The sequence below is a fragment of the Passer domesticus genome, chromosome 8 (genome assembly GCF_036417665.1).
Source record: "Passer domesticus isolate bPasDom1 chromosome 8, bPasDom1.hap1, whole genome shotgun sequence".
Lineage (NCBI taxonomy): Eukaryota > Metazoa > Chordata > Aves > Passeriformes > Passeridae > Passer > Passer domesticus.
This window is the reverse complement of record NC_087481.1, coordinates 54,395,574-54,419,920: the sequence shown is the minus strand read 5'-3', so window position 1 is coordinate 54,419,920 and position 24,347 is coordinate 54,395,574. Positions and strand designations below refer to the sequence as shown.

The window sequence follows — 24,347 nt, the reverse complement described above, 5'->3', positions numbered from 1 at the left end:
TTATGTGGTCCAGACCTTTCCCCAGCTCCTTGCCCTTCTCTGGACATGCTCCAGAACCTCAATGACATTTTGCAGTGAGGGGCCCAAAATTGAACCCAGGATCTGAGGTGCCACAGCAGTGCTGGTTCCCTGTACATGCCACAGGATGGTGTTACAGGCACAGGGTGTTATGCTGTGCTGATCTCACAGCAGATCTGGCTGTATTTTTCCCTGGCAGAACCAAGATATCCATCTTGAGAAGATGGATGTTATAGTTCATGTGCTAGGATTAAATAAGAGTCTAATATTGCAGGCAATATTAGAGGGTTGTTAAACTTTCCCTCGACTTTTGGCTTCCTTCAATGTTGAGTTGTTATGTCAAGCCCACCTCTTTTCATGAAGTGAACCTCCACCAAGGAAAGCCAGTCAAGCTTGGATTTTAATCTTGAATCATCAATGAAATTACTCAATTGAGGAAATTGCTCAATCCACCAAATTACTCAGACACTGTGACCAGGTGTTTAGCAAGGTTTACATAATCTGGCATGGAATCACTTTCTTCATTTTCTGCTTCAAGAGAAACCCATCCAGAGTGAGAGCAGTGACTGAGGGGAGCCCTCATTTTGGTCTGCAGCTTCCTCCTGAGGGGCAGTGAGGGACAGCACCAACCTCTGGGGGCCAGTGGCAGGGCTCAAGGGCCTGAAGTTGTGTCAGGGGGTTTACGTGGGTTTCAGGGAAAGGTTCTTCCCCAGAGGGTGCTGGCACTGCCCAGGCTCCCCAGGGAATGGGCACGGCCCTGAGGCTACCAGAGAGTTTGGGCTGTCCAGGAATTTGGACAACATTCCCAGGAATTCCTGGGGTGGGATTGTTGGGGTGTCTGTTCAGGGCCAGGTGCTGGACTCAATGATCCCTGTGGATCCCTTCCAGCTCAGGATATTCTGTGATTCCATGAACTGCCAGGGGCTGACAGCAAAAATTGAATTACGCACAGGAAACATCAGATGGAACAGCAGCTGAATTCATGTTTTCCTGGATGACAAATGAATTCAGCTCTGGGAGAGATGAAAAGACTTGGTCATGCTTTATCCCTCATAGTGTTATGCCCCAAAACATTTAAAAATGCTGGAAAATATTATTCTAGATTAACAGATTTCTTGCGCATCCAGACAAAGGTATATGTATAATAAGGGAACTTGTTTATAGAACCTAAACTGCAATTTCAACATTCCATTAAGAAAGCAAACAACAAACAAAAAGCTTAAAGATCACAAATTTCACTCCCCATAGAACTGCTGAGGGGGCATTTTTGTTATATGGGGATGAATGAGAGGAAGTGGGATTAACAAGCATGAGTCAGTCAGCACATTCCTAACATTTATTCTAGAGTTTCTGGCAATCCAGCAGCATGGTTTCTTCCAGAATTCAATTGGCATTTAAAGATGCTACCCATCAAAGGAGACAGCTTTACTCAGACCCAGTCTCAGAACCAGGTTCCCAAAGCTGTATTGGGCCAGCAACAACAATCACACTTTCTAGGTCAGAGCTTGCCTCTCTCTTGGACCTTTGAAGACAGCCTTGGTAGCACCTGGAGGAATAGTCATAGGCCCTGCACACCACCAGCTCACACTGCAGGTAGACCTCTGGATTGCTCTGAATGAACTGGAAGGCATTGAATTTAAACCGGAGGATGTGTCTGTAGGGTGAGTAGTAGGTAGCATAGGTGGGATCTTTGACACACCTAAAAGGAAACAAAAAAACCCTCTCATGAATACACACTGCAGTCAGTCATTTACATGTAATAAAACACACAAAATGAGAAGTGATTTTTGAGCATAATGAAAACAGTTCAGAAAACTGCAAGTTGGAAAACTAAAGTGCCTTTTTTTGGCAGAATTGAACGACATTGCCTTTCCTCAGCCTGTCATGTGTCTGATACGTGGTGTTTGTATGATTCTGTGAAGGTAAATTAATCTTACCTGAGGTATGCCATTATTATGATAATAATGATAATGATAATAATAATAATAATCCACCATGAACTGGCCATAGCCATTTAGTCTACTTGTTATTTTAAGCTATGGGGTGTGTATGTGTGTGTTATGCTTTGGGTCACTCCACCCCCTTTTTCCTAGTAAACCCTGAATGCTCTTGTCTATTAATTAACTAGAAGTTGTCATTATTGTCTGCTATATTCACACTATTCCATTAAATTTAAAAAAAATTAATAAGAGATACAGGAGTTTGAAGGCAGTTTTATCTCTAACTGTAATTCATAAGAACTCACCCATTCTCGATTATAGGATAGGATTTTGTTGTAAAATTGTGGCGAGTGGGAGATGCCACGCAAGTGTCCAGAAATAGCTCCAGTGATGGGTCAGAGCTGTGCAGGGAAGCTTCCAGGAACAAATTCTGGTTGATGCCAACACGGTAGGGTGAGTCATACACCGGCCTTGAGAAGCTTGAAGAGTCATAAAATGTGAGGTTTACATCGTATCTCTCATACTGAGTTTCGTTGACTTCAAAGTTGTCGTCCGCGACGTACATCGTTTTTGCCCACGTGTTCTGCAGCATCTTGCAGTTGACATGCAAGAGAAGATTTCTGTTTCTTGTGATTAATGTACCAGAAGACGACCCTCTAATAATGTTGGAATAGCTGATTGTGTTGTTGTTTCCCTGTTTGGCACACAAAATAAAATGCAAAATTAATTCATATAGTCAGGTGCCCTATTCTACATTCTGAACTTTGCTTACAGCAATGTGCACTGTAAAAACAGTATTTCCCAGAAAGTCTGGCGTGGAAAAGTCTGAATCTAGTAATTTCTGTTCTCAGGATAAAAATCTGTAATCTTCATGTGATATTCAGTGGCCACAATTTTGACCTAGGAAACTACTCACAATAAATGCAGATATAACAGAATTAAATACAACCTGTACAACACTGAGTACATGAAGGTTCAGGTCTGGCACATTAAGCTGAAATCTGGCTACAAGATTATTAGTCATGTTTCATGAAAACTTTGAAACCTTTATAGCAATCACACTCAGCCTGGGACCTTGAAAATGCCAAGTATTTGTATCCTTCCACAGCTCATTCCTTTGGAGATGGATAATGGGCTGTAAGGGAATGCTTTGTTAGCAGAAGCAGGAAATGCAAGTGCAAATATCCTTCAGGAGAGGGGGAGACAACCCATAATCACCAGGACACTCCCAGTCCCTGCAGAGCCCAGGTAGTTTTCAATTTGTGCTGGTTTTCAAAGCAAATTCTCCTATTTGAATTTTTATATCCTCCCGCTTTTGCCCGCTTTGCTGAAACGCTCACTCCTACCTCTCTGACAGTGCCGCAGCGAGTGTACGGAATGTCGAATGACACAGCATTTGATGTGATGTTGGGTGTGCAAAAGGGGTCGTTCAGGGTGAGGTTCCAAGCAGAGTAGCCGTGGGACTGAAGGAAGTATCTGCTCACAACCACGTGCATGTAGTCTGGCAAACACAGCAGTGCTAGTGGATGGCAAAGAAAATATGTTACAAGCTCATTGCAGTGACCAAAAAAGGTTGTAAGTAGTGGGTTAAATAAACACTATCTTTTGCAGAAGTAGCTCATATGGCAGAAGGAGCTCAGAATCCAAACCATGGACTTGAATCTCCACGAAAACGCTACAGATCTGATTTAAATTTTACAGACCTAATTTAAAACACTAACAAGATTAGCAAGCAGTGAACTAGAAAATAATTGAAAAGCATGTTTCTGCTTTAAAGATGAACTTACTGGTGCTGTCATCAGCTGGAGAGGAATGATAGTTGGCCTGGAACCCCCTGTATGTGTATCGGGAGTTGCTGTGGAAGCGGACGCTCAGCAGGTTTGAGGACGATGTGTACGTGGGGTAATAACCAGAGCAAATCTTCCCAAGGAGAGGAGAGGTGTGCAGGGGCCCATCATAGATTTCCACGTAGTCAGAGAGGCATCTGCCACCTTCCATCCTGGGAAGTAACATAACTATTTAGTTTTATGTTTCGTTTTTATGTTCTTTGGTTTTTGTTTGCTTGTTGGTTTGGGTTTTCAGTCAGATTAGCTCTTTATAGCACAAGAATACATTTGATTGATATGATTGTCAAATCTTCAGAACAGAAGCTACAACTTCCAATTTCTCAGTAGATGACTAAATAAACAAAAATTAACACATTTTCCCTCTCCAGACTTACTAAAAGCTTTGATAAAAATCCTTGAAATCAAGTTGTCTTTTGCTTAGTAAGTCCAAGATATCAGTCCCACAAGTTCACCTTCCCAAGTAATAAATTCTTACTTACTGAATATCTGTAAATACAAGTGTGACACGGAAGTTGCTTTTCACTTGTATTTCCCACACACAGTTGGCATTGTTTGGATAATTTCTGGGGTAAAATGGACTCTGTAAGGTACCGGATGAGGAGGAGAGCAAGCCACCACAAGAATAATATTCTGCAGAGAAAAGTACAAGAAGAAAAAGATATGTATGCAACTTTAGGGCTGCATTTGGAGTATGCCTGTGTGAAGTTCATGGCTAAATGTAGAGATAGTGACTTCTGTCAGCTTCAGTAGCCTCTCCATTAGGTTCATATACATCTGAATGCAGATTAGGAGATGCTAACTACACTGAATAGATTTTATAATGCTGATCTGCAGTGCCTGCACTAGCAGGACACAAATATTTTCCACAGAACTGGACAATACTGAGTCTGGAATTACGGAGATCAGCTGTTTCTTGGAAGAGGAACCCCCCTATTACAATTGCTAATGACCGAAGGGAGGAGGAAAAAAAATCAAATAATTTCGCATTCAAATATCATATCAATATCAAATATCAATATCAAATTCAATATCAGCATTCAAAAAAAAAGAATGCTGATAAATATCCAATTCAATAACTTACCCAGGTACTCCAAACCTACCTGTGGGTGGTGACAGAGTAGAAGTATTGGGAGCTGTAGGGAGAGAGCAGCAGGTGATAAAAAATATAAAAAATATAAAATGCACTCAGTATTTTGCTAAAGAGAAACAGCCCTCTGGGAGTCCCCTCCTCTCCAGAAGGGCTCCTGAAGGGACACTGCCACCCCAGAGCCACAATCACTGCCTGGACACGTGGCAGGCCCCTGTGTGGCTGCACCTCCAAGCCCTCCCCCTCCATCCACCAGCCCAGGGTGCAACAGCTCCCATCAGCAGGGCCTTGATCTCCTTTGTTAATGGCCAGCAGGGTGGGATGGAGTGGACCCTCAGCATGCTTGCTGGTGACACCAAACTGGGAGGAGGGGACGGCCAAGCAGAGGGTGCTGCTGCCATTCAGAGGGAGCCTGGCACTGCAGATGGAACAGCAGCCAGCCTTGCTGCCCCACAGCTCCTCAGCTGCCACAAGGAGTTCTCTGCACTGTGGCTGTGTACATCAGCTCCCTTTAGTTTGAAAAAACAAGAAGTAGCCTTTGGGCTCTGCAGCAATGAGTGTGCCAGGGCTGAGCAACTCCTCTGCCCACAGCATAGAACAGGAAAATTGATGATAGCTCAGTGGCAGCACTGGGGAAGGCGGAGAGATTCCCATCCCTGCCCACCAGGCAAAGAAACAGTGTCTGGCAGCAGCTTCATGGCCATCCTGTCCTGAAAAATGCCCTTGAGCCAGGGTGAGTGGGGCCAGAGGGTGTTGAGATGCCCACAAGGTGTCGAGAGCAGCTCTTTGTGACTGAGCACGAGCTCCCGCCCTGGCGAGGAGTACAGGACAGCTCTAGCCTTACCCACAGTGGTGTCGAAGGCGAGAAACGAGGAGTAGTAGGCGTGGAAGCCTCTCCGGGTGACGCTGCTGTCGCTGCGGAACACGACGGTGAGCTGGCTGCCCGAGGAGTTGAAGACGCGGTGGTCGCTCCGGCACACCAGGCCGAGCCGCGCGCTCTGCGGCGAGCCCCCGTCGAACACCTCGATGGCATCGAAGGAGCAGCTGCTGCCCTCCAGCCTGCAGGGGGAAAACATGGCCTCAGCCCTCTTCAGAGAGAGCAGCAGGCACAAGTTTCCCAAGGATTTTTCCAGGGGAAGGCAGCGAGAATATCGGAGAGGAAGAGAACGCAATTCTTATCGCTGTTCACTGCTCCTGTTTTTGCACACGCGGAATGTGTTATGGAGATTGTTCACTGAAAGTGATTTGGTTAATTGGACACGGGTGAAGGTTGTTTTGAGTGGTTAGCCAGTCACTCAAAGCTGTGTCCTGGCTGTCTCAGGCAGTCATGGGTTTTTCTTTAATATTCTTTAGTATAGTACCTCTTCAGTATTGTTATAATATACTATTAGTGTCATATAATAAATAAAGCAATTGTTTGTCACCGTGATATTTTCTGAAAAATCTCTTCACCAGGATTTCTTCTCCTGGGAAGTTAAAAAGCCTCAGATAAAAATGTAAATAATAATTATCTGATTCTCTTCTCGTCTGTTTGCTGCTTTGGAATGTGACAGGTGCATGTTGGCTTGGTTCCATGTGAATTGTTTTAACTTAATGATCAATCAAAGGCAGCTGTGAGTGACTCTCTGAGGAGTCACAGGTTTTTATTATTCATTCTTTTCTAGCCTTTTGATGTATCCTTTTCTCTGTAGTTTAGTATAGTTTTAGTATATAATTTCTTATGATATCATATATCATATCATATCATATCATATCATATCATATCATATCATATCCTTCTAAGAATATGGAGTCAGATTCATCTCTTCCCTCATCCTGGAGACCTCACAACCACAACAATTGTTCAGCATTCTGATTCATGGAGTCAGAGCACATTATTCCCTGGCTGGGGGATCACCTGTTTCCTATAAGAGGCGGAACCTGTCTGACCACAGCCGCAGGTCCCAGCAGCCCAGCCCCATTCCACCTCACCCCAGTGCTCGGGCAGAGGCTGCCAAGGCCCCACAGTGGGGTGAAGCCACCCCAGAGCCCGGCTGGACTCACTCCACATCCGTAAACTGGAGCTGGATCCTGCGGGCCGGGTCCCGCAGCCGGATGCGCCACACGCAGTAGGAGTTGTCGGGGTAGGGGTTGGGGTATCTCGGGCTCTGGATGGTGCCAGACAACCCCTGAAGTAAGCCACCACAGGAGAAACTCCCTGAGGAAAAGAGCAGAGCCCGGGCACGGGCAGAGAGATCTTATCCCATCACCAGAATCCATCAGAGAAGGGCATGGTCCCACCAAGGAGACTCTGCCACAGCCCCACAGAGACCCTCCCTGCCAGGCACCCCAAAACATCACCCCTGCATCCCCCCAGCCCAGCTCATACAGTAACCCAATCCATGGGGTTGGCTGTCCAGTGGGATGCCTGGGGAAGGAGATAATCAGACCCCTTAACTCCTCTGGACTTAAATCTCCCCCACCTTGTCCATGACAGAAGGGAATGTGAGTTGGAAGCACCCAGTGCTGCAGGGAGAAATCAGCAGGATTCACTCCCAGCATTTTTCCCAACCTGCTGGGAGTCAACTCTCTCCAGAAGCCAGGCTCTTTCCAGTGGTGCCCCACAAGAGACCATGGACACAAACTGAAACATAGGGTATTTCTCTGAACATCAGGAGACACTTTTTCTCTGCAAGGGTGACTGAGCACAGACACAGATTGTCCACAGAGGTGGCAAATAGCCAAAAGCCCTCTGGATATGGTCTTGGGAAGCCAGCTCTGGCTGATCCTGCTTTTAGCCAGGATGTAGGACCAGATGTACTCCAGAGATCCCTTCCTACCTCATCATCCTGTGGTTCTGTGATGAATAGTGGAGGGCAGAAGACAGTCCAGCCCCACAGCTCCTCTGGACATACCTGTTGCATTCCATGGCGTGGTGGGCATCATTCTGGAGACAGGTGGTGCTGCAGGGAGAGAGGCAGCTGAGCAAGCAGTGTTTTGCCTAAGAGGATCATCCTGCTGGGAGTCCCCTCTCTCCAGCAGGAACCCCGTTGAACCCCAATGAAAGCCAAAGCCCACAGTCAGCACTGCAACGTGGCAGGACTGAGATGGCTGCAGTGCCAATTCTGCCAGGACTTGCTCAAGGGCATCCCCACTGCAGCATCATAAAGACCAGTGCCAACCCTCTCCCACAGAACTGGGTGCTCAATCCCAAATGATCCCAAGCAATCCCACATCTCCCTGTATGTTAGGGACATTTGCCAGGGTCTGTAAGTGCAGCCTACACGGAGCATCCCAGAGAAAACCCACATATGAACAGAAATCTGTGGTTACCTGTTGCTGGAGTCACTGTTATTCCCGAGTCTGGAAGGAGAAAATCAGAGGATGTGAGTCACTAGAACTGCTTGGCTCCCCTTGGACCATGTATTTAATTTATTGGAAAGTTATGGAGGGACCCACGGGGAGGATGGCCTGACTATAAAACCATCCCTCTCCTCACACGCTGCTCTGTGCAGGAGTGATGCCCAAACCCCAGATTTCCCAGGTACAGCCTGCAAACCTGAGATTGATGCTCCCTCTGAAACACCCACGTGGAACCATGACCTGCTGCTGCCATGCTGAGCACGGAGCAAGGGCTGGGCAGCCTTCATCCCACCTCAATCCGGACGGATTTTCTTCAGGAAAATGTCACCAAAACACAGACACCCACCTGAGCATACGACAGAAGCAATTCCATGGTAACAGGCATTGTGCTGGTATTTGTAGGGGCAGTGCCACAGGAAGTTCTCGTCGCCAGTACAGTTCACCTCGGTAAACATGAATGAGTACCAGCTGCCCGGAGGGAAGGGGTGCATGACTGCGAGAGGGTAGCCACAGCCCAGCTGCCTGCACACCACCTGGGCGTCCCGCATGTCCCACAGGTAGCCACACACCTTCTCCCAGCCTCCAAAGTAGTAGATCTCCACATTGCCTGCGCACTCGTTGGGCCCATCGCCCAGCCTCAGAAGGATCTCTGAGAGACACAAACCCCTTGGTCAAGCCAGTGGTGCTCTGGGTCCAGGGAATGACACCCCACACCCTCTCTGGGCATGGCTGCATCCACCTGCAGCACAGCCCAGGCCTGGAAGCCCCTTCTCAGCTCCCACACTGTGGGATGGAGAGGTTGGGGCAGCAGGGGCAGGCACATGGCATCCCTGTGCCCAGGGCTGTGACAAGAACCGTGGCAGACAGACTCACCATCAACTATGATTGAAACTGTGGAGAACAAGCAGAGGGAAAAAAACACACAGAGAAAAAAAACACACAGAGAGCAAGAGAATTAGAACAAATTCTTTGGGAGTTGTGAGTGCTTTCTACCCTTCCTCTAGTGAGTCAAGATCCCACTGGAGGGCACAAGTGACAGAAGATCTTTCTCATTCTAGCAAGGAGGCTGGTTGCTGAAGGGCAAAGCCATACCCAAATTCCTCCATCCCACATAATTTACTTTTCATGTACACCCCCATCCCCACCCTAAAGAAAATGTGAGCTTTTTTATCCTATTAATTTGTTCCCAACAATAAATGCTGTGACAAAACCATAACTCTATCATTATTATATAAAGTAACCATCTAATAAATTCTACTTACAAGTCGTGGGGGCAGTAGTTGTTGGGGGACGTGTTGTTTCTAGAGAAGAAAAAAATAAGATAGCATATGTGAAGGTCAACAGGGCAAATTTAACATGAAACTTCCTCAAACCCTCTTTCAGTCCCTAGCAATTTGCAGACAACAGACCTGAGATCCAGGAGATCTCTGTCTATTTTAGTCAATCTCAGCAGTGTTTTCTTCCATGACCCATCAACATTCTTTGTGAGCCCACCAAAACCTACAACTGGCCCAGAGAGTGCCTTGAAGTGGGATCAGTTTTAGATATATCCTCAAGTCAGACTGGAGATAAGGGGAAACCTCTTCCTGGAAAGAGCAGGCTGCCCAGGGCACCGGTGGAGTCACCATCCCTTGGAGGGATGTAAAAGACATGTAAATGTGTGGGGCTGCTGGGTTAATGGTTGAACTGATGATCTTAAAGGTCTTTTTCAGCTGGAACAATTTTTTGATTCCATCTGGGGTTTCACCTGACCTGATCTGGAGGTGACAGCTCTGCTACTGATAAGAGAATAGGCTGTGAAAAACTGCCTCTTTCTCCAAATCAAGAAACAAAAAGCTCACCAGAAATGAAGATGACATAAAATATCTGGGGAGGTGGTCAGAACAAGGCCAGTGACAAGGAAGGCTGCACATCTCATTATTTTCATGGAGTACACTGCGGGTTAAAAGGGGGTTTCTCAAAGCTCCCCTCCCAGGTTCTGCTGATATTCCCACCACATCTAAGCCACCTCTCACTCCCTTCCACCCCCAGCACCACTGATTCCATCAATGCCACGCAGCTGGCTTCACCAACTGGGTCAGGGAAGGTTTTCCCTGCTAGGGCTGATGGAAAGCCTCCAGGTGGCACTAAGAGATCAGAGGTATCCCGCAGGACAGGGCTCTGGCACGCCAGAAAGGTGATCTCTTTCCCGATGTTTTTGGATTGGGTAACAGCACCAAACCTATAATCAGAATTAATGACGGCATTTCATGTGAGTCCTGCTCTGTCCCTAGGCAGGTTGCTGAAAAGCAGTTTACAAACATGTATTCAGCCAAAATTCGTACTATAAACCTGTATTCAGCCAAAATTTGTACTACAAATCTGTATTCAGCCAAATTTTGTCTGTTTAAACTGCGGATAACTTTGCTGTGGGATTTCAGAGATACTCAGAAACTGCTGCATTTATACACGTTCAACCTGGCTTTATTACCCTAAGCTTTTAACCCAAGCAGTGACTTAATGAAGCTCTTCATTGCAGTGATGGCTCTCATCCTTTCTGTGAGAGAAGCAACAAATATTCAGCTATATGCTGTGTTTTCAGTGCACGTTTGTGCTGCCATGTGGATTCTACATGGGTGCATTCAGCATCTGGGACCCCAGTCTGAAGGACACTGACTACCCTGGTGTGTTGGCTACCACGGGACTGGAAGAGTTTTCATCAGCCTGGGAGAGAGAACATTTAGCAAGGCAAACTCTATAAAACAATGCACGTTTTTATATAATTTTAGAGTTATCTGTTTGAGGTGTTTTTGTTGGAGAATCTGCTAGTGTTAACATAAGAAACAAAAACAAGAAAAAAGATGTTGAAGGAACATTCCTCCATCCCAGATAATTGTCATCTACATCCCCATGCCCACCCTAAAGAAAATGTGAGCTTTTTTATCATACTAATTTGCTCCCAACAGTAAATACTGTGACAAAACCATAACTCTATCATTATTATATAAAGTAACCATCTGATAAATTCTACTTACGAGTCGTGGATTCAGTAGTTGTTGTGGGATCTATTGTTACTAGAGAAGAAAAAAATAAGATAGCATATGTGAAGGTCAACAAGGCAAATTTAACATGAAATTTCCTCAAACCCTCTTTCAGTCCTAGCAAATTGCAGCCAACAAACTTGAGATCCAGGAGATCTCTGTCTATTTTAGTCAATCTCAGCAGTGTTTTCTTCCATGACTCATCAACATTCTTTGTGAGCCCACCAAAACCTGCAACTGGCCCAGAGAGTGCCTTGAAGTGGGACCAGTTGAAGTTGAGTGCCTTGAAGTTTTCTCAACCCCCTGAGCTGGAAGACAGGGAAGGGGAGCAGAATGAATCCCCCATAATCCAAGGGGAAACCACTTGGATATTCACAGGTCTGTGGGGCTGGATGGCTTTTTACACCTGAAAGAGGAAGGGATGGAAAGACAGCAGCTGTGGCAACAATTTTTGATGTTTTTTCATCCCTGCATAGAGGTCGCAGCAGCAGCTGCTTAAAAAGAAAGGTTTTGTTTCTCCCAGCACTGGGCTGGCACCCTGCTCAGTCAGGGAGGTCTCACCTGGAAAGGGGGAAAGTGTTTTTGGAATACAAAAAGCCTATTTCACCCTGTTTGAAATATCCCCCCTCCCATCAGACCCACCAATATTTGTATTGGTCCCCAAAGGGGTGGAAGTGGCTGGGCAGATCATTGACTCTGCAACCAAATTAAATTACACTCCTAACAGGAATTAGCCTTTGGGAAATTAGACTAACAAAAATTACAGTAATTTCCATTATAATCTAATCAAATACAAATCCCACAGTTTGTACACCTCACCCTCTTTAAAATAAACATGTATTTAGTTCAGAAAATACTTATTAGTCTTTAAATCCATTATCCCAATATATAGGATAGGAAAATGTTATTTCTGGCTTTGCAGTATATTAATTTTAATTTCCTTTACTAGGCTCTTTACAAAAAATGATGGGGAAAAAAATTAAATTCATTAAGCATTTTTGATAACATTGATTTGTTCAGCTCATAGGTTTGACCTGCTTATAGTTTTCAAAAGAGCTGAGCCATGCTGGTAAATTCTTTTTTACCATTAAATCCCAACGTTAGCCCAAGGTGAAATAAAGCTGCAAAGGTGATTGGAAGTGAGGCTTTTTACCTGCATCCACCTGAATGTGAAGAATTACCATCACCATCCAAGACAAGATCCTGGTGGCAGCCATCTCCTTGGAGCTCCTGGAGCAGGAGGGCACCAGAATTTATAGGCAGAGTCCCCAGAGGGTGCAGCTCAGCAGCCCAATCTCTGGTTTCTGCAGCTCAATTCCACGTTCCCCCCTGCTCTCACTTCCATCACCACATGTTTGATTTGTAAACCAATATTTACAGCTTCCTGGTTCTACAGCAGGACAACACCTGGCACCTGATCCAGGGAAAGCAGAGACCAGAAGTAGTTGCAGTGGCTGCTGTTTTTCCATGCCATCCCTCCTGGGCTGTGGGTTCTCTTGCTGTCACTTATGTAAAGTGTCCCTTTCTTGGGTGTGAGCTGTACCTGAGCCAAGGCTGCTCTTTAGGCTGATGCAAAATGTGCTTTTCTTTTTGTGACTGAACACGTGGAAGGGTGGCACTACAGTGGGAAACAGCCCAAGGGCTAATGGAAACCCTTTGTATCCTGTCCTAGTAGATGTCACAAAAACCTGCAGCAAAGGGAGTACATTCTTCTTTTTCTGTTCTCCCCCTGTTCATCCCTCAGTGTGCTCTGTCCTCACCAGGGCAGCAAGAGTCAGGATGTTTAAGCTCTGCAAGTTCATCAAAAGTAATTTTTCGACTTTTGACACAAACCAAAGCCAAACTTCAGTGGTCTTACACTGACCCTTTTTAAACTGCACAAAACCTTCCCAGAGAGCAAGGGCTCTAAGTCTGGGGGTAGGGGAAAATATAGAAAAGAAGTGAAAATTCATCTCAAATTCTCTATTTCTGAAGCTCTTAAGAGCTTGGCAGAACTCTTGTCCCCCTGAGATTTACAACAGATTCAAGGTAATGGAAAAATAAGGACATCCAATGGAACTTACAATGGATTTTTATGAAAATAAAATATCTCAGGTCATGATGAAGTTTCAGTGAGTCCAAGTGCTCATCAAGGATCCCACATTTACGTGGCAAATTTGGCAATGTTTGAACACTATTAAAACCTCAGAATCACAGAGTTACTTAGCCTGGAAGAGCTCCTGGTCCAGGCCTCAATTAAAAACAGGTTTATATTCAAGGCTCAATCAATCTTTAAAAAGTCTCAGGGTCTTAGTAAGTTGTGTTACTCAGAATTCTGCATTTTCTTTTCTAGAGGGAACATGCAGAAACTTCCAGTAGATAAAAATTTGACATCCTGGTTGTTCCTGCTGTTAGTTTTTGATTTATTACTGATTGGCAAACAAATTACTTCTCAGAAACTCGGGAACAGGTTTCTTGTGCCTCCTGAACCGTGCAATGCAACGGTCCTGGACAGCAAATGACCAAAGTCAACCTCACAGAGCACAGGAGCCAAAGGAAGATCAAAAGGAGGAAGGAGGCACAAACTCCACTGTGAGAATGAGGGGACAAATGAAAGGATTAGTTTGTTAGATACGCAAACAGTGTGTTGACTCTGTAAACACAGGGAGACTTTTATTCTCATGGCTTTGCTAGGCAGGTGGAGGAAGTGGTCTTTTGGAGGGACTGGAGGAGGTGAGGGTTGTGGCTTGGTAAACAGTGGGGCAACTGTTGCAGACCTGGAGAGATGAAAGAAAACTACAACCAGACTAAAACCATTCAAAAAATCAATTTTTGTGTTACTATTGAACACAAAAAGAGAACATGTGAGATAACCCCACACTCAGCGTGGCTGTTCCACACAGATCCCAGTGGCAATCACCACTGCATGGCCATCCCACTCCAGGAGTGGCATTCTCTGTGTGGAGCCCAGCTTCTCAGTTCCCCAGATAAAAAGGAAGCGTGATGGATTGCCTTTGGCTGGCTGCAAGACACCCACCCCTCTCTCATTCCTCCTCCTCCACAGGGTAGGAGGAGAAAATAGGGTGAAGAAGTTCATGGGTTGAGATAAGCATGGGGAAATCACTTATTGTCACATGGAAAACAGATCCAGCTTACAGAAAAATGACTTGATTGCCAATTAAAATAGACTTGTATAGAGAGAAACACATATGACTTAAACAACACCTTCCCCACTCCCTCTTCTGCCAGGCTCAAGGTCACTTCTTGATTCCCCTGCTGTACCTTCCCCTCTCTGAGTGGCACAGGGGCCGTGGTCAGTCCATGGCAGTTTGTCTCTGCTGCTCTGCTCCTCACCCTTTTCTCATGCTCATTTGTAGGTACTACCCCTGTGCTACAGTCCTTCAGCATAAACCAGCAGGTTATCCTTCAGGATAATCCAGCATCAGCTCTCCATGGCCACAGCTCCTTCAGGAAATGTCCTCTTGCTCCAGCACAAGGACCTCCATGGATTGTGGGGACATCTCAGCTCTGGCACAAGGAGAACCTCCTCCTCCTCCATCTCCTCTAACTTTGGTGTTCACAGGGCTGTTCCTCACACTTTCTACCCCAAATCCTCATTTCCTGCATGGCATTTCATACTTTCTTAAATACAGTTTAAAAATTAAATACAACTCAGCCATGCCCTGAGGTGGGACAGCTGCAAAGCTGGCTGGAGCACACCAAAGCACCAGAGCTGCTGGGTCAGTAGTCAAGACATCAATTGGCACCTGTTGAGCCACCCCCTCCATTTAATTTCATTTGCTTCATTTGCACTGGTCACTACCCTGACATTGCAGAAAAAAATTCACAGAATTCCCAGAATCACTGGTTTGGAAGAGTTCTTCAAGATCATCGAGTCCAACTCAGCCCCAACACCTCAACTCAACCCTGGCACTCAGTGCCACATCCAGGCTTTGTTAAACACCCCCAGGGATGGTGACTCCACCACCTTCTCAGCCATTTCAGAGCTTTATCACCCTTTCTGTGAGCAAAAGAGCCAGCAGCAAAATGGTGCCCTACTAGGCACTGACCTGGTTTTTTGCACCAAATGACCTTTCTTCCCACCAGTGGGGCATTTTCTTGACTCTTGGCTCATCTAAAAAGAGCTGGAACTTGTGTGGAAACATTAATTTCAGTTTGGATCCATGCTTCCTTTAAAAGTCAACTAGGCAATGAAATGCTTGTCCTTTGGATAGGAGAAAGGATGCAAGTTGTTCACACTTTTTAATTAATTGTTATAAGCAGTCAGCTCCCACCAACTCCTTCAAATTCAATTGATACCATAATTCTACTCTAGCACCAGTGATGCTTCTCCCCTACAACAGGGAATGGCAAGGGCCAGAAAGCAGGTACCCATCACTCATCCCAAGCTGAAATAGCCCCCATGGCACACAGTTCCCTGCTCCCTGTCCACTCTCCCCATCTATTTCACTTTCCTTGCACCTCTGTACAAAGCTTTGTTTGCACAAGTGACACCAAAGCAAATTGTAAGGCAGGAATGGCTTCATTGAATCAGGAAATCAAGATTTATGACTGAGCTATGTTTGCTTGGGATGGGGAAGAATAAATGATTTAATCTGACACTGGACACAGTTTTGCTGCCTGGCGTGGGAACACCTGATTTTTTTTTCCCCTCCTGATAGGTCTCCTGGCATCCCTCTGCTGCACTTGCTCCCATTTCTCACTGGCCATTAAGTCACAACAGTGCTCCTTAAGTACAGTGGGGCATCTAGCAAGGAGAGAAAACAGGGTCAAGTTGACTTTCCCTGCAGAAGGCTTGCTGGCACTGCTCTGTCCCTGTCGTCTCCAGCTGCTTGGCTCAGCCCTACAGCCCTCCCACGACCCTCTAGAGATTCCCTCTGCACCCCTTCAGCTCTCCTGCTGTTCTCCTTGTTGTCCAGCTGTGCCTGTGTCCACCATGGATGTCTGAGAGCCCGTGCACAGCTGGAACAGAACCAATGAAAGGTCTTGGTTGCAAGGTACCAGCAGAGAAGCCACCCCTGCAGACGAGCTCACGGACACTGAGCTCCCCCGGCGTGGCTGGGGGTCTCCTCCCTTCATTCCTCCCGTGCCCTGTCTCTCCTGGCTTGCTGTTCCTCTCTGCTCCCCTCGTGTCTCCCTCAGCCCCAAGAGGAAATGCATTTGATGCACAGCAGCAGCTCACAGGAGGGCAGAGAGGGTTTGTCCAAACAACTCGTGCCTGGGGAGTTACGGGTGAGAGCATCCCGTAAAGCAGGTGGGGACTGGTCTCCATGAGAGCCAAGAGCTGTACGAGGAAATCATTTTACTGCTCTCCTGATACTTAGGGTCTGTGACATTCCAGAGCAGTAACCATACTCCAGCCAGGAGGAGAGTTGAGAAATAAGGAGAAAAAAGGCTCAGCACAAATTCAGGCTGAATTCAGCAAATAATTGCATTTGACCAAAATACTAAAGTGTGTAAAATTTCAGTTCTGGACCTGTCATAACAAAATATTTCAAGTAAAGTCAAGGAAAATGGAACCAATCTATTATTTAAAGCTTGAAGGACCTGAGAGCCTGAGACACAGCTCCTTTGAGCCAGTGAAAGATTGCAGCTGAAACATTTATTAGGCAACCAGCTCTGCTCTTTTTGAGTTGCTCTCCCATGTTTGGAAGAGATGTTGAACTGTTGAGGAAATTGGGATTATTTGGGAAAAGCACTAGGCATATGGAAGGACACTTGTGCCTTGTCTCATTTTGTGCTGCTGTTGGTCACACCTCATCTGCTTCCAGCACTCCTCCCTCTCCCAGACCTTCACTGGCTCCAACCCCCCCCAATTAATGAACACCAACCTCTTGGAATGCAACAAAATTTGTTTACCTAATAAGAGATAAGAGAAATCTTTGACCTTACAGCCAGGGGACATCATGCAGAACAGGAACTCCTTGATCCCTGTTTGCCTTCTGGTAGCAAATACCCCAATATTTAACACACCATGTCAGAGCACAACATATTCCTCTGTAAGAACATAAAGTCACCACTCCTTAAACCAACACGCTCAGGCCTGCAGCTGTGAAGATTGATAAAGGGTCAACGGCAATGGAAAAATCAATAAAAATGGTCATTTTCGAGAATATCCTTGTCATTAGGGCGTCTTAATACCAAGATCTGCATAAACAGCTGCTGCAACAGAGACAATAAGGAGGCCTAGAGTAGGGACTAGGACTGAGGTTTCCACACTTTCAAACAGCCTTTAAAATTGCAGAGAGGTCCTCCTTACCCTGCAATTCTGGCCCCACAGAGGTAGAGGCAGAGACCTCTTCCACCCTGGCCACCTGATAATCAAGTGTTTAGGTTGGTTTTCTGGGATGAGATTGATGGATTTGAGCTGAGGTATTTCTTTGCTGAACAGAATAACTCTTAAGCCATTTTAAGATGGGAACCACCCCTGCTCAGAGAGAAAATATCTTCTGCTTTCCCCTCTTAAGTACCCTCACCTGGCACTTGGTGATATCTGCCACCATTTCTGACCTTTTTGACAGTTGCTAAATGTCCCAGTCTCAATAATTAAATTTAAATACCTCCAAGGTTTGTGGCAGCTGATGCCAGCAAGAGATAAGGGAAGGGCAGTTCAGCTTCCATCCATCCCAGATCTGCCCTAGATCTTGCTTTGTGTTTGTTGAACAAATTTGATCTGCTACCCAACAAACAGCAGAAACTGAAAGATGCACTGCTGTGATTTCCAGGAGGAGGGTGGGTCTGCAAGATTTCATTGTTTGCTGAACCAGGAAAGGAAAATAATTATTAATGGAATGATCCATTAAACCACAATCCCATGAAATTTCACTGAAGAGTAAAAACATTACCATAAACTTAAGGATAACCAGGAGCACTTGACAGCTATCACAGCTCAAAAATTTACATTTACTTGTAACTAAGAGCTCCAGACCCAAAGCTGATGCTCATGCTCACAACCTGTCATGAATTCCTTTACCCCCTAAATTGCTAAAACGTTTTGTTTTGTCATTAAATAAAGTTTAACACTGCTATCAAACAAATATTGACAATCTTCCCACCCCTGCATGTAGTCACCCCCTGCATACAGAAACAGTGCTATGTGTTATTAACACATACTTTTGCCTATACAGTTTGGCCAGCTTCCTAAACAATCTATCCCACCTGGTTTTGAACTTAGGACAATGGTTTCACTAATTCACCTGGGCTGATTGCTACTGGTTATAAACCTTGCAGTGCTGCCTCCTATTCCCAATATGGTCTGCAATTGCATCAAACACTTCTGCCACCCTGACAGAATAAATAAGACCACAGCCAGACTAAAAAATTTCAAAGCCAAGGGCGTTTGTATTAAAAAGGAGAGACTTTATCCATAAAATCATTTAAAAGACAAAAAGGAAAGCACAAAATTATCCTTCATGAGGGGAACAGCTCCTTGACCAGCACAGACATGGGACTGAGCTCTGCAGTTGTATTTGGAGGCAAAACTGACTTCCAGCACCAAATGCCAGAAATTCAGACATTTAAGGTGTATCCTGGGAGCCTCCCACTCAGAGATCCAAGCAGGACCAGGCACTGATGCTCCCAGGGGAGGCAGCCCCAGCTCTCCCCTCCTGCACTGCCCTTCCACAGGAGGTTTGGGATCACATCAGGGCTCTTTTCTCTGCCTTAGGTTTCTGTGCCATTTCCCATTCCTTGTTCTTCAGAGCCACTGCCCAGTGTCTGGAAATCATTTTCTGTGGCCATTGTTGTAAATAGAACAATTCTATTTCTTTGCTGAAGCAGATTCTCCTGGAAGCACAATTTCCCTGCTGTGGCTGAGGTTTGGCAAGGATGTGATCCAGAAACAGAAAATGCCCTAAAGCAGATCCCAAACAGATTGCAAGACTGCAAGAATTACAACCTCCACTTTATAAAACACATACAGGCAGCTCATCACAATAATGAAGTGCCAGGCAAAACTTGGAGGCAAAATCCTCTCAGAAAACCATGTTTCCTATCAACAGCCAGCCCTGCCACCTTCCTTAGTGCACCAGCCATCTGTCCAACTACTTCACTTTCAATGACACCTGAAACAACAGGGCACCTTTTCCACATTCCCATTCAGGATCTCCCACAGAATGGCTCAAACAACAGAAAAAGGAAAATTTCCTTTCATAATAAACACAAGGCTGTCTCACTCCTGCAAGCTCAGCACTGACTCTCCATCTTGTTGGCTTTCTGAGCAGTGCCCATTTCCATAGAAGAACCTAAATACTCTTTTCTTGGACATGGGCTCACCTTAGAAATCCTCTGTTAACCCTTCTGAGTCTCTGTGGCCCAGGAGAAAAGCAGGCAAAGAAAACAGACTTAAGGAAATGAATTGCCATAGATCAGATTTTAATGTGGGTAGCCTGAAATCCAGAGGCTAACCTCATCTGAAAGACTGCATTTTTGTTCAAAACATTAATAATTTTGTTAAGTGCAAATGTTTGGTAGGTTGCTGTAATTTTTCTCCTGTAATGAGTGCAAGTTTCAGCTTTTAGTAATAACAACATCGTTAATGTAATATAATTTGTGTATGTCATTTTGGATCAAGGGGTTTGCACAGGCAATTGTCATATTTGAATGTAATGAATAATGGTTGATTCTAAACAGCAGGATCTACAATTACATAACAGGTGGCCAATAGAATGTTATGGTCACATAAAAGTTGTATTAAATTTATGCAAAGATTTGCCTGTGGTAACACCTGGCTATGATGTTACCTGGATTGGGGTAGATGAAATAATCAACCCTTTAAATTTTGGGAATTAACCTTCTCTCACTTCTGTTTAAGCAAATCTGAAGCACTTCAGTGACAGAGATGAGAAAGTACCTGGTGTCATATTCAATTTCAAACACTCCCATACTGAAACCACAGCTAAAAAATGAATTTAATCCTATATAACATCACTCCATGCTAGTTACAGATAGATTAAGTGCTGTATCTTCTGAGTCTCTAGAAGGTGCAGATTTGCTCTCTCCACATGCTGCAAGTGATGCCCTGTGGCCACACTGGGCACCTCTAAAAGGATCTGGACCAACTGAAAAGATGCTCCCAGTAAGGGGGACCAGGATGGAAAATGTGACTTGAGCTAGAAAGAGAATTAAACAATCCCTGAGGACAATTGTCCTCTGTCTTCAGAGGTGCTGTGCCAAGAGTGGAGCTGCAGCATCCAGTATTTGGGTAACAAAGCAAATGACACTGTGAACATCTGTGGGCTGGGATTTGCTCTTAATTTTTCTTTTTCTCCTGGGCAGAGACAGTGTTGAGCAGAGACCTTCGGCTTTTAATTGAAAAGGAAGAAAAATACTGCTCTGCTCTCCAGGCAGTAAAGCCAGCCCTTTGCAGGAGAGAAAAGGTTTGCACCTTTCAGTGCTCACAGGAACTCACTGCACAGGCTGGAACTGATCCCAGGGGAGCTTTTCCTTTTGCACAGCCCTACCTTCTCTGTGGAAGTGCTTCTTCATTTAACAAACAAACATTAAAACCCTTTAGCTGAGGAAAAATGAAAGCAAAATTCTTAGACTGCAAAACAAACCCAAGATGTGTGTCATAGCTCCAGTCTATCATTATCCTTTGCATAGCTGTTTATGCAAATGTAACATTTTCATGGCTCTAAATCCTTCTCTGTTACATGAAGAAAATATTGATCTCCCACTAACCACACTGGTGCAATGAAGCATTCCTTTGGCAACTCCTCTTCAAAAGGAAGGTTTCCCTTTCAGGATCCCGACCTCCAAGTCAAATGTTGCTTGAGATGTGAACAAATGTACATTTATTCCTCTGTTAATTACACTTGGGTTTTATTACAGGTTTGTTTTGTACCAGAGAGCTCCTTTTCTGTTATATTTGCCTGTTTCTGGTTGATTTGTGGGTTGGTGGGTTGATTTCTTTTTCTTACAAGTTGAAAGAACTTTCAAACAGTCACAGCATGCTGAAACATTCTGATTTTCCAAATCAGACAGTCGACTCTCCTTCCTTGCCAGGCACATGAACTTACCGGAGATGAGATGCAGACAAAATCTACTTTTTCCTTGCCAGAACTGCCCAGTTCCTTGGAAGATTGGAATAAATTTTTATGAGGACAGCTTTCAGCACTTCTTTCTGAGCAGACACTAAGTTCAAGCTTCCATAGATATCTTCTTTTGCCCCCCCTCAGCAGAGCCACACACAGCCCCAGCAGACAGTGCCCCAAATCACATCAGACTCAGCTCCCACAGAGGCTGGGAGGAGTTTTTAGCTTCAATTCGCCCTCTCGTGGACTCACCTGTCCACAGGTCCTTGTGAACAGCAGCTGTGGCTGCCCCTGGATCCCTGGCAGTGCCCAAGGCCAGGCTGCAGGGGGCTTGGAGCAGCCTGGGATAGTGGAAGGTGTCCCAGCCCCTGGGACTAGGTGGTCTTTGGGGTCCCTTCCAACACAAGTCATTCTCTAATTCTATGAAAAATATCTTTTTTTTTTTTTTTTTTTTTTTTCCTGGAGGACTGTGGGTCAGGCCCAAGGGCTGCTGCTTCTCTCTCAGCTTTCAGGGATTTTGGGAAAGGGGCTGTCCAGGCAGACACAGCAAATCCTGCAGTCACTGCATGGACACAGCCTGGATCACAATCAATAGCACCCCACAGATGTATTTGCCTCTGTGGAGGGGTGGTCTGCACCATTAGCTCCATTTCAGAGGGGAAAGGAAGATTACACTGCACTGCTGTTACCACAGTCCATCTCCCTCAAACATCCACATGGCAAACTTTCTGAAAATCACTGTGGTCTCTGCATAAACACTGAGCAGAAAAGGAATGAACAGAAAAAATATTTAATTTTCTTCTCCAGCATGTTATGCAGTATTTTCAAGCTTCTAAATTGAATTATTTACCACATTAAGTAAATTTGACTCGTATGCTTTAGCTCTGACTCATTTTCCTTCTAATCAGTTGCTAATTATTACCCACTTCCTCAGAAAGTTTATGGGGACAGATGCTTCAGTACCATGACTACTAAACAAAACCCTGAAAATTGGAAGAAAACTTCCCAGGAGATGTAGATAGGTTAAATTGATGTTTCTTTCTTTACTTTCTCTGCCCAATTAGTCAATTTACATATGCACTGGTTTTAGCAGTAGTTTTATGCAATAAACAATCCTTAACTGATCTAGTTATTGCATATTTACAGAGGAATGGGACAAGGAGGCTGAACTGGATTAAATCCTGGGGCCAGAGTGTCCAGCTCTGACTTCCCTGCCAGCATCTTGCACAAGAGATGGGGTTTGGGGGGACCTGAAAAGGACTCACAGTGACCCACCATCACACAGAACTGAATTCTCACTGCTCGGGGTTGGTGACTTCCACCTTCATCACTTCTATTTCCCTGGGTAGAATAAACTTCTATTCCAGCTGCAGTTTAATCAGTTCAGTAGGTAATCAGTACAGTTAGTTCTGCAGTACATTTCTGACATACAATAAGAACCTGTCTATAATCTAATCATGCCTTACTGACGTCCCTCTCACCATAGCTTGGAAAGATGTGGTTTTAAAAATATCCTCAGATACCTGAACACAAATACAAAATAGTTCTAGGTAAAGAGGGGGGAAATAAAAGAAAAAAAGAAATCCTCTGGCAATGAAATGACAGGATTTTACTTCTTGGCATCTAAGCCACAGAAACCAGACAATTGTTAGTCATGACCATTTTTTATAGCTCAAGACCTTTCCCTTATGGAATAAATGAACTTGCATTTCGAAACTACCTCCAAGTGCAGCACACGTAGCCATCTACTCAGCATCACACAGCAACTCCAGTTTCCATTTCAGATGCTCCAAAATGCTGAAAATCCAGCCAGAATGTCCAATTTCCCAGATTTGGCATCCAGCACTTATAAAACTTCCAGGAAACTGATATTTAAACAAACTGTGCCAAAGGTATTCTGTACAAAGTATTTTCAAGTGCATTTTGGAAAGAACTGTCTGCTGAAGTAACAAAGAATAAAAACCATTCCAGATCTGTAACCCCACAGCACATCAAAAATACATGGCAATCAATTGTATTTAAAGAAAAACTTTGCTTCCACATCTCTGCTTATCAGTAATCTTACTTTAAATATTAAAAAATAATTTGGAGAATACTTTGATTGCAAGAAACCATCTGGGTAGCTGCATGGTTGGATACAAGGAAAGTAAATTCTAAATATTTTCCATATGATATTCATGTGGTTACCAATATCCACTGCACAGAAATTAATTACAAATTAAGAAAAGGTAAGTCAGAAAACCACTTTCAAAGTGAATGGCCACGATATGAGACCATCTCACATCCCACTGCATGGAGCTCAGGGCTAGAATTCTGGTCAAATATTTCACTAATCCCAGTGACCCAGGAAAACCATTTACAGAATTTCATTTGCTTCTTTCCTAATGCCCACACAAAGAAAATTAATGAGTTTGCATATTAAGAGGCCACAACAACAAGCAATAGCAACAAAGAGAATCAATCAGCTCTGCAAATTGTGCAAGCGCTTGTTTTGAAATAAAAAGGCAGATGAAAAATAACTTTGGTTTAAAACACAATTTCCTGGCTTTGGGGCTTTAGTTTAATTTTTTGCTAGTTGGGGTAGGTGGAATACTAGAGAAGGCAGGTGATTTTTAAACTCATTTTTGCTGAGAGCTGTGTATCACCACTCTGTGCTACACAGGGCACAAACAGGCTGCAAAACATATCAGCACTTCAGCTGTGAGCTGGAACAGTAATCAACATCAGCAGGGTGAACTTGCAGTGCAAAGATGCTACAAAACACTTCTGCAAGATCATTCTTTGAGTTTTTGGGGCTAGAAAGGATTGCAGGCCAGCAGTGCTTGGCACTGCAGTGTTTTGGCAGATTTTCACACGTGTGATTTTCCACAGCCATGGCACAAGGTGGTAATGAGGTGTTCCATCCTGCCAGGAGCCAATACTGCACTGAAAGGCATGCTGCAATAATTAATGCTACACAATGTGTAAAATTACAGTGATCCAGGTGAGTAAGGGCAGGCACTGGCAGCTGGGGATTCAGAGGCTCCTGAAATTGGGATAAACTGAACCAGAGCTGAAAT

At 44.7% G+C, this 24,347-nt stretch overlaps 1 protein-coding gene across 1 annotated transcript; it reads right to left on the bottom strand.

Moving 5' to 3' along the window:
* Positions 1 to 1,207: 1,207 nt before the first annotated feature.
* LOC135306897 (deleted in malignant brain tumors 1 protein-like) lies at positions 1,208 to 12,574 on the bottom strand. The gene is made up of 15 exons (XM_064431518.1): positions 12,408 to 12,574; positions 11,249 to 11,287; positions 9,497 to 9,535; positions 9,108 to 9,125; positions 8,581 to 8,883; positions 8,205 to 8,234; positions 7,787 to 7,834; positions 6,936 to 7,089; positions 5,737 to 5,951; positions 4,906 to 4,938; positions 4,285 to 4,435; positions 3,746 to 3,957; positions 3,305 to 3,477; positions 2,264 to 2,652; positions 1,208 to 1,717 (listed from the first exon to the last, which is right to left on the bottom strand). The coding sequence occupies exons 1-15, from the start codon at positions 12,469 to 12,471 to the stop codon at positions 1,444 to 1,446; spliced, it is 2,142 nt and encodes a 713-aa protein (XP_064287588.1). The 5' UTR covers positions 12,472 to 12,574; the 3' UTR covers positions 1,208 to 1,443.
* Between the last annotated feature and the right edge of the window lie 11,773 nt (positions 12,575 to 24,347).

What these genes read in the sequence shown, in the direction of transcription:
- LOC135306897 (XM_064431518.1), bottom strand. Translation starts at nt 12,471, where the DNA reads ATGGCTGCCACCAGGATCTTGTCTTGGATGGTGATGGTAATTCTTCAC. An exon ending in TCACATTCAGGTGGATGCAG is followed by an intron (nt 11,288 to 12,407) that starts GTAAAAAGCCTC and finishes TTTCTTCTCTAG; the next exon opens with TAACAATAGATCCCACAACA. An exon ending in CTCCAGTTTACGGATGTGGA is followed by an intron (nt 5,952 to 6,935) that starts GTGAGTCCAGCC and finishes TTCCCCCTGCAG; the next exon opens with GCTGGAGGGCAGCAGCTGCT.